The sequence below is a fragment of the Corvus brachyrhynchos genome, unplaced genomic scaffold, assembly GCF_000691975.1.
Source record: "Corvus brachyrhynchos isolate BGI_N302 unplaced genomic scaffold, ASM69197v1 scaffold200, whole genome shotgun sequence".
Classification (NCBI taxonomy): domain Eukaryota; kingdom Metazoa; phylum Chordata; class Aves; order Passeriformes; family Corvidae; genus Corvus; species Corvus brachyrhynchos.
This window is the reverse complement of record NW_008236184.1, coordinates 1,981,770-1,991,846: the sequence shown is the minus strand read 5'-3', so window position 1 is coordinate 1,991,846 and position 10,077 is coordinate 1,981,770. Positions and strand designations below refer to the sequence as shown.

At 42.1% G+C, this 10,077-nt stretch overlaps 1 protein-coding gene across 1 annotated transcript in view; it reads left to right on the top strand.

Annotated features, from left to right (window-relative positions):
* FAN1 (FANCD2/FANCI-associated nuclease 1) overlaps positions 1-10,074 on the top strand; it is a 16,915-nt gene extending 6,841 nt beyond the window's left edge. The window contains exons 6-13 of the mRNA XM_008636967.2: positions 872-980; positions 1,706-1,825; positions 2,252-2,416; positions 3,287-3,455; positions 6,113-6,216; positions 7,593-7,787; positions 8,171-8,299; positions 9,138-10,074. Coding sequence (XP_008635189.1) covers positions 872-980; positions 1,706-1,825; positions 2,252-2,416; positions 3,287-3,455; positions 6,113-6,216; positions 7,593-7,787; positions 8,171-8,299; positions 9,138-9,275 — 1,129 coding nt within the window. The 3' untranslated portion in view covers positions 9,276-10,074. The remainder of the gene's footprint in view (positions 1-871; positions 981-1,705; positions 1,826-2,251; positions 2,417-3,286; positions 3,456-6,112; positions 6,217-7,592; positions 7,788-8,170; positions 8,300-9,137) is intronic.
* Positions 10,075-10,077: the final 3 nt, after the last annotated feature.

The following is a 10,077-nucleotide window of genomic DNA, read 5'->3' as shown; positions in this document are numbered from 1 at the left end:
ACTAAAACAGTTCTGTTCTATGTGCCAGTGCATGAGAACAACAGCCTTATTTTTCCCTTGTCATAGTATTTTTTATGACTTTCAAACAAATGGCAATAAGCAGAAATTAAAATTCACTGTGGACAAAAGGATGTTGCAAATGTTATGGGAAAACATGCTGGGTTATTCACGTCTTGAGATTTCCAAGTGGGTGTTGCTCAGGAAATGTTACTGAATATCTGAGAACTGAAATAACATGTATTGGATATGAAGCGTTCTTTATCAGTTTTTCTTTTAATTATTTTGTTTTCTGGCTTAATGATACACCACAAGTTAAAGCCTTATGTTTGGCATGATATTCAGTTCCATGTGAACTGATTTAAAATAATATTCATAGAGGGTCATTGGGAGGTCTGTTCCATTTTACACTGAAGACAGTGGAAAAATCTATTTTGATTTGAATAAGACATTTAAAAGACTTTGTCCTGAAACACAGAGGTGCCTACTGAAAAGATGTTAGTCTTCTTTTATGGCAGGAAATTCCTGTTCTAGACTTCTTTTATCCAGCTTTGTTTCTGAAGTTCAACTTCTGGTTTATGAGAATAAGTTGGTAACAAAATATGATGTAATAAGTTACTGTTTTGCATCTGTTGTAAAACTGATTAACTGATAATTTCACTGGTGTTGAAACTAAAATACGCTGTGCAAGTGCTGCTCCCTAAGCCAAACTATTGCCTTACCTTTGGGTTCTTGACTTTGCAGCTGGGATACTCATTTCAGATCAATTTGGATATATAAGGCATTTAATTTTTATAAGTGCTTTAGATATAAGTATTCTTAGTAAAAGAATTTTATTAATTTAAAGTGGATCTGAGCTGCTCTTATTTTTCAGCTATCACAGAGTTTTACCTGATTACCTGCGACGTTTCACGGTTGGCTGGGTGTACACAAGAATCCTTTCTCAAGGAGTTGAAATTCTGCAGAGACTTCACAAGTATAAGGTAAAGTGGTGAAGTGAATAGGAATATGTGCTTAAATTTTTGTACATTGTTTTACATTTCTGATATGGCTGGAAAATGGTGGTAATGTTTGCCAGGCCTTGCTGCAGTTCTAGTAACAAGTTACTTTTAAGGGAAAAGAGCCCTTTTTTTGTGCTGCTCTAGAAAGTTAAATTTTTTTGATTTCTGCTTATGCATTGAAGATTTACCATATATAATACACCGTAAGACTATTGCTGAGATATGCTTCTTTCATTATTTAAAGATACCTGTGTTTCACTAGATTTGGCTATTGCTTTTAAATAAGAAAAATCTTGAAAGAGAATTCTTCCAGAAATCCCTGCCTCTCCCTTGGGGGCTAATATCTCCAAAGGCCTTTGATTTACATGTTAAAACAAATCAGATTATTCTGAAGACTTCACCTCTGCAAAAAAGCAGCAAGTAACACTTAGATATTTTTTATATACAATGAGAAATACAGAAAGGATAAAAATACTGTATTTTTGGCAGCTAACCTTTAAGTTTACAAAAAAATGTCTCTATTCTAGTGTTTTTAAGATACGCATATGCATCAGAAACAGGTATATTGGGTAATGGAGTAAAAAGTAGGTTTGGATTGTCCAGAGACAAACTTTCTGTAGTATTCATTAATTAGAAGGGGAAGTGACAAGCTAACTTGAACTTGGTTTTGTAAGCCAGTTAATAAAGGTACAATCCCATTGCTACAGGAAGCAGTGCAGCAGCTGCAGAGCCTCCTGGCCCAGGATGTGTACTGTGCTGACAGCAGAGGGAGATGGTGGGATCGGCTGGCTCTGAATTTACATCAGCACTTGAAAAACATTAAGAAGGTATCTTCACAACTGCTGCTGGAAAGCTGGAAACACTGCAGGCATTGTCTGAAAACATTAAAAAAATATTTCTTATGGAAAGAACAGTGGAGTAGAGTCTCCTAAAAATGCAGATATTGGTAGGAATCCCAAGGTCAGACAACCAGTTTCTCCTAGGAAAATTAATCCACTTCTTTAATCTTATACTGATTAGTAGAAATGAAGAGGACTTTTTTTTACTGTACTAGTGTAAATTTGAATCCAGAAGCCTCCTTGCAAAATGTTACTCATTGGTTAGAGCTCCACTACATCAGTTGGCAAGGTGGCCCTGTCCTGTATGCTCGTTTTTACACTCACATGTTTGTGCTCCTTCAGTCAATTGCTCTTGAACAGAGAGGTGTGCAGAGATCTCTGTAAATTGTTGTTTGTCCCCTTGCTCTTTGCCAGGCCATTGGCTGCATCCGCAGAGGGCTGGCAGACCCGGCCGTGCGCACCGGTCACCGCCTGTCCCTGTGCCAGCGCGCCCTGCGCATCAAAGACTCCCCCAGCTGCAAGCAGTTCCAGGGCCTGCTGCAGGACCTGCCCCTCCTCACTGTGGAGGATGTGACACATGTAAGCAAGGGAGCAGCAACTTGTGAGCTCCTTTTACTTCTGACAAGGAAAAATAATCTGGGAGACTTGTTACATTTGTACACCAGTCTCTGACTGACATGCTTCAGGAAAAGGAATACAAATGTGTTTCTAAAACAAAAGCCTTTTGTAATCAATTGCTTCTACACTGGTCAGCTTCTTGTCTGAAGTTAGTCAGCTGTACACTGATCTAATTTGCATTGCTTTATATGTGTTATGGGTGTGATCAGCCATAAACTCCACTAATTTATCAGTAATGCCCTCAGAGCCTTTCTGTCTGAAGAGTCTGATCAGATCAGTGCATTGTCTCTGGTGGCTGCAGGCCAAGCATTCTGTGTGCTAGAAAAAGTGATAGTAACCTTAGCATAGTGTCAGCATTAGAATAATGGCTGAAAAAAATGCCAGCATTCTTTTCAGAACTTTTGGGAGTTACACGCTCTAAATATGTGCTGTGCAAGTATTCAGTGTGGTGCGCTTGTATCATATTAGAATGGATTTTTAAAAAATCTTCCATGCCATTGTAAAGATAATTCTGTCTGGACAAAATCAGAGCAGAGCCGCACTTCCTCTCTCAGTCTCCTCAGTCTTCTGTATTTTAGCTCCTGGTCCTGCATATAGAAAGGCTACATTCCCATCTGCCCAGCATTTTTGCTAGACATTTGTTTTCTGAAAAATGTGCCAGTTTATGAAAGCTAAACAGGATGATTTCACAGGAATAGCAGGTTAAGTTTTATTCAGTTGATTTTTGGAAACAAATCTAGTTCTGATTTTAAGAAAACTGAAAAGGGGGTTTTGGGCTAAAGCTTTTTTAACATGATGATGCAAAGTAACCAAATGTTTTCATATGTTCAGGTTACAATCAGTGGAAAGATGTGTCCTCAGATGGGAATGGGAAAATCTGTGTTTCTCGTGGAGGATATTGGTGATGGAGAAGGAGGAGAAGACTGCAGTGTATCCACTGTCATGTGCTCAGTGGAGGAACTGGCATTAACTCATTACAGGAGGAATGGTTTCGATCAGGGTAACAGCGCTGTTGGTTTGGGGATATTTTACAGTGAAATAACTGTGGGAGTAAAGAAACTATTTACTAATCAGTTTGCTTAATAGACCAGTTTTAGCTGATTTCATTACACCAGATTCTGTTTCCTTCCCAAGCACCTCTAATACATCGTTTCCTTACCAAAGTGCTCTAACGTGTATTTTCAACCTGACCTGCTTCCTGGCCTTTAATGATTTGCTGCCTTCATTTACCAAAGGTGGTTTTGAAATGTATTAGGAAAACCCCAGTGTTTTTTCTTCATCTACACAGAAAATCACTTATTTTGTCTTTCTTACCATTGAACAAAGAAGGCAAAATGCTAGCATTATCATTTATGGGAGTGTCACTAAGGAAATGTAAACCTCCACTGATTTTTGGTACTAGATGTCCATGAAAACAGTATATACCAATAGCACAACACTGCAGGATTTTTTGGAAAGACTCTATTAGTAGTTGTTTGTGTATTTTTACAACTTAGTAGCTGTGAAAAGCCATTGACCAGTAAGAACAGATAGGTCTGTTTTACAGGAAAAAAGTGAAATACAAAAAGGTAGGCAGGTTATTTTTAAAGGTAAAATTTGTATCTTTCTATAAAATATATATTTTAATATAGTTTTATTTTACTGATATGTTCCCAAATACTGTTGGAGCAAAAGTGGCTATGTCAGAAAAGGGTAAATAGGGAGGGGACAATGTTTAGAATTTGGGAGAATTGTGCTGAAATCCCCACTCAGTTCCTCACTCCCACCCACTCACCATTAGTCTTCTTGGCTCCATACAGTTCTGAGCATGCAGTGGCCATGTGTGATTTAGTGATGATCCAGAATTCCCATTCCAGCTCCATGCACACACCCCAACACATACACGCTCCCCCTCATATGTATGAGGTATCATGCATGTATAATACATATATATATATACACACAATACTATTCATTACATAGTGTATAATAACGTATACATTCTGGGATGTGTATGTACGACGTAATGATGCTTACACTACTATAGATAATATATTGTACTAACAGACTAACAACAAACAAAGATCACAGAGTGGCTGAAGTTGACAGAGAGCTCTGGGGGTCATCTTGTCCAACCCTCAGCTCAAGAGCCCACTCTTCCAGAACATGTCCAGCTTTACAGTATCCCCAAGGAGGGTAACTCCACAGCCTCTCTGGGCAGCCTGTGCCAGTGCTTCATCACCTTCACAGTGAAAAAGTGTTTCCTTGTGTTTGCATTTATATACATATATATATTCATACATCTATATGTCTCCCTATGTTCGCATGAATATGTATGTTCATACATATACATAGAAATGTTCACAGAGTCATAGAAACACAGAATGGTTAAGGTTGGAAGGACCCACAGTGGGGTCATGTGGTCCAACCCTGCTCAAGCAGAGCCATTCCAGAGCACATGGCACAGGATTGCTGTGGAATAGCTCCAGTGAGGGAGACTCCACAGCCTCTCTGGCAGCCTGTTCAGTGCACAGCACTTGACTGTACAAGGCAGTCACGTTCATCAGGCGTTGTTTAGCTGTAGTGAATCCATGCTGACCACTCGCGATCACCTTCTTGTCATCCATGTGATAGAGATGGCTCCCAGAATGAGGCACTCTGTCAGCTTTCCGGGGGCTGAGGTGAGGCCTGACTGGCCAGGAGTTCCCTGGGTCCTCCTTTCCCTTTCTGAAGAATGGGGTGACATTTGCTTTCTTCTGGCACCTCTCCTGATGGGCACCACCTTCCAAAGATGATGGTGAGTAGCCTCACCATGGTGTCTGCCTGCTCTGGGTGCATCCCTCAGGGCCCATGGACTCGTGGATGTCACGTTTGCCCTCGTGTTCTCTAAGGCAGTCCTCCTGAACCAAGGAAAGGTCTTCCAAATTCCTTTCCCCAGGTCTCCTGGGTCAGAGATCCCTGAGAGCTGGTCTTGGCAGTGAAGACCAATGCAAGGAAGGTGTTCCAGAACCCTGCCCTCTGTGTCCCCTGTTGCCAGGCCCCCCCTCCATTTAGCTGCAGGCCCACATTAGCCTGAGTTTTCCTTTTGGTGTTGCGGTATTTGAAGAACTCTCCTTGGTGTCCTTGACGTGTTGTTTTGACATGCTCATATGTGTGCATGAATATATATACACATATGGGGGCACATGTATACATGCATGAACACATATGTATTTACATATAAAATATGTTTACATATATAAGGCATAATATATAATATTTACAATAAAATAGAACAGCTATATAGAATAATGTTTGATACGATAGACAAGATGTAATTATATACTATAAATATATATCATGTTTTTAATATATATTTATTATCCATATTGTATTTTTTTTAATGTTAAAAAAGTATATTTAAAATTTGTCAGAGTTAGCCCAGTAAGCCTTGTGGGAGCCAGGGCAGGGATGGAAGCTGTGCTGCAGCCGAAGTTCCCTGGCCTGGGAGCAGCAGGCTAGGGGAATGGGGCAGGAATGAACTGCATTTGCAGCTGCAGTGAGAATGTGTGCTGACACCAGCTGGCCATGAACCTGAACATGGCATGTTTCTGCTTTGGGTTGTGATGGCTCAGTACCTCTTCATATGACATTGCTGTAGAAATTAATGTTTCCATTTTTATTAAATCTGCCCTTTAGGTATTCATGGGGAAGGCTCAACGTTTATTACACTGTATGGGATTCTAATGTGGGATATCATTTTCATGGATGACATACCTGACGTGTTCAGAAATTCCTATCAGGTAATTTTGAAAGGCTTTCTTTGGTTAATTTATTTGCCCATTGCTGTAGATTCAGTAACCATGTTAAAATCTTACTTGGGATTAGATTAACATTTTATTCTGAGGGACTTTCCAGACACACCTTGGTGTTCCCTTCATTTTATTATTTGTTACATTTGGTTTATTACCAAGGGCCCCCTCAGTAACCAGTTGTTGTGTCAGGCTGGATTCACAGTCAGAGAGGGTGGGATTGCTCTGGCTAAATGCTTGTGTCCTGTAGCTGAGCTTACTGGGCAAGGTGTCCTTTATAGTCAGTGGAGAAATACTGCTATGCCACAGCCTTGTTCCTCTTGTTGGAAGATGACGTATTCCATTGGAAAAAAAAATAGTCTGTTTCTTTTCAGTAGCCTTATTTTTAAACTAGGGTTTGTTAACACCCCTACCCACCTCACTCCACCATTTTTTTGGGATCATCCCTCGTTTTTGACAAAGAAGCAAGCAAACAACATTACACAGCCCTCTCCAACAACTCCCTGTAACACCCTAAGGTCAATAATTCCAGGTGGTCTTGTGGCTTTATTTTTCTTCACCATCTGAAGCAGAAGTCCTTGTGGCTGAGCTGAAAACCACCAGGCTCACAGGGAGGACGGAAAGGGGACAGCTGTAACTCCAAAGGCCATACAAAACTGTGAAATGGAATTCGTACAAATAGCTCTTCTTGTTGTCCTTATTAATGCAGAGCAAGGCTATCATGATCCTCAGGCATAAACAATGCTGAGCTGACAGCTCACACCTGGTTCTCGGTCGTTCCTAGGCTGTATTTTCCTGGGATTATGTGTGGCAGCCATTTTTGTAAGGCTGTTTCCTAAGCACTCTGCACTTGCTTTTGGGAAGCTGCCGTGGCTCTTGGGCCCTGCCTGTTCAGCAGCAGTCAAAGCTGAATTGCTGCAGGGGCTTTTTACACCCTGAGTGTTCAGCACTGTCTGGGGCTCTTCCTGTGGGTGCTGGAGGATGAAGCCCCAGCTTCATCACAGCTTTGTTCTTTCACCTCAAACGGCTCACTGTGCCTGAGCAGTCTTGATCCCACCTGGAACGTTACTGCACAGAGTGCTGGGAATGCACAGAATTCTTTGTTAAAGGAAACCTCTGTCTAGAGTTCAAAACAACAGAGCAGAGGCCGAGATGTGGCCAGTGTTTGTTGCACTGGCATTGGGTGTTAAAACATATACAAATGTTTCCTAGTTAATAAATATTTATGTGGTGGGCATGTTCAAGATAAATCAGCTCAATGTTTGAGTGACTTTTTAGTTAAGAAAAATATGAAGTAGGACATTGTCATTCTGGGAATAGCTACTCTGCTGGCAGTTCCTCAGAGCTGTATTTACCTTTTCATCCAGACATACCCCCTGGATTTATACACTGACAGCTTCTATGAGAACAGGAGGGCTGTCATAGAGGCCAGACTCCAGCAGCTTCACACCGCTTCCTCTGAGACACTGGCAAAGTTGGTTGCTGATGTCTGGACCAGTCAGGAGGGAAAAACAGCAGCCCTGGTTAACTGGGGACGTTTTATTTCCCTCACACAAGTCCAGGTAAGTAAGTGTTGTCCAGCATGGGCACCCCAATTAGGCTTGACATTCAGCTACTACATCTGGCCCTAGTGTGCTCACAGATTGTATTGAGGTATGGAACCATGGCAGATCAAGAGTGGTGGGAGGGAAGAATTAGGATTAGGGAGACTTTTGTTGAAGCCCCTGGACAGGTACTGTTACAATATTCTCATATGGTCACTTTTCCTGCAACAGTAGCTGGGAACACAGCAGGAAAATTAATGTAGAAAACATCTAGTTAATGTTTCTTGTTATGCGAGACTAAACAAAGAACTGAGCTGGGCCATCCAATATTCTTGTGAGGGTTGGGAAATGGTTCTGCAGGAAATTAAAACCAACCCCAACTACCAAACCTTCTGTTGCAGAGCCTGGTCTCTTGCCTTGGAGGAACGTTCCTGAGCGGTGTTTTCCGGCGGCTGTCCAGGGACCTGCGGCACTGCCGGGGGGGGCTGCCCGACCTGCTCGTGTGGCGCTCCCACAGCCAGCACTTCAAGGTGTGTGGGGAGCACGGGAATACTCAGAGCTCAGTTACCTCCCCTCGTGTAAAACCTTGCACTTGTCAGCCCACACAAACTGTAATTTCCTGTTGTGGTGGTGGAGTCAGAGCTACAGCTCAGCTGCCCAGCTCCCACGGAGCAGTGGGTGATTATCTGCTCCTCCAGCAGCTGTGCTGGAGCTTTAATGGGCGTAGGGAGAGCCAGCAACTATCAACCCTGGCTAAGGTTGGTGTAGAAAAGGTCTTTGATTAAATGTAATGTAAAGCACCTGTTACCAATCAGCCACACACATTCTGACTGTTGGTGGCAAGGGGTTCTACTGGCACCACTTAGACAAAATCTGGACTATTTGAGTCTACAACTGTGTCAGTGTCTGCTACAGAAATTTAGTAAATAGTCATGGATGGTGCCTTGCATGGTAGGGAAATAGCTACTAGAAGACTACTGGACACCTCATCTGTTGGAGCAACTTGTTATGTGTTTATGATACAGAGCTAATAGCAGAAATTAGTTCTCTAGAACACCTAAGTTGCTGTCAGTATCAGTTGGAGCAGGTGAGGGTGCAGACAATTGATTTTTCAGTATGAGAGGTCTTCATTCACCAGGGCCTCTGTCTGTGTTTTGGTGGATATTTGCCATATAAAATTTCATTCTTACAGTTAAATTTTGAAATATGGGGTAAGAATTCAGCATCCACTGGACCTTCCATTGTGCTAACATCTTTTATCATTTTTGTCACAAATAACAGCCATAAAAAAAATACTTCTTCTCTGGGAGCTAATGATCCTTCAGTTCCTCCGTGGGCACACTCCTAACCATCCCCCTTTCCTTGTAGCTGGTGGAGGTGAAGGGCCCCAACGACCGCCTGTCTCCTAAACAGATGCTGTGGCTGAGCGAGCTGCACAAGCTGGGGGCTGCAGTGGAGGTTTGTCACGTGCAGGACGTCGGAGGCAAGAGCAAACGCCTCAGCTGACAGAGGTTGGATCATGTGGGTAGCTCAGGTGTTCTTAAAGGAACAGGCAGCACACACACCACTGGCTGCTGCTGCTGCTTATTAAAAATAGTTTCTTCTAAAATTTTAGTTTCTTGGAACATTACTGTAGTCCTTTTAGCACAAAACATTCTAAAACATAATTAGAGAAGACTGTATGATTTACTGCGTGTCACTTTGTATTCAGAAGAACAGAGCCCTTCTCTTCCCTCCCCAATTCCTAACTTCTTCTCTGAGGTAATCTGGGGGGTTTGCCCAGTGAGGAGGAAGAGCTGCTTTCACATTGGTACCCCCTGAGAACATCTCTACAATACAGAATCTGGGACATCAGGTCCTGCTCATTTCTGTGGTGCCTGTGTGGCCCAGATTCATTATGTTGGGCAGGTCTCCTCGCAAGGTGTGAGTTCAGCCCCTTGACAGGATTGTCAGGACCAGTGTGGTTCTCTGCCTGTCCCCACTTACTACTATGTATTTGAATTTTGCACTTGTACATAAACAAATACAGGTGTTCACTGATGGCAGAGTAGGGCATAAAGCTTTAATGCTGTTCTAATGTGCTGCTGTGTATGAAAGGCTAATTTATTTAACAGCCCCTTCTGCTGTATCTGTAGTACCTGTATAAAGGGAAATATTTCTGGTAGTAGACAGGAGTTGGTCAGTGCCAAGATGACCACACTCAATATAGTCAGTTCTGCCCCACATAAATTGATGTGTTTGCTCGTTCAGAAATATGTCAGTCAATTGGAATTAAAAAGATGAATTCCCTTTTAAGACATTAAAATCC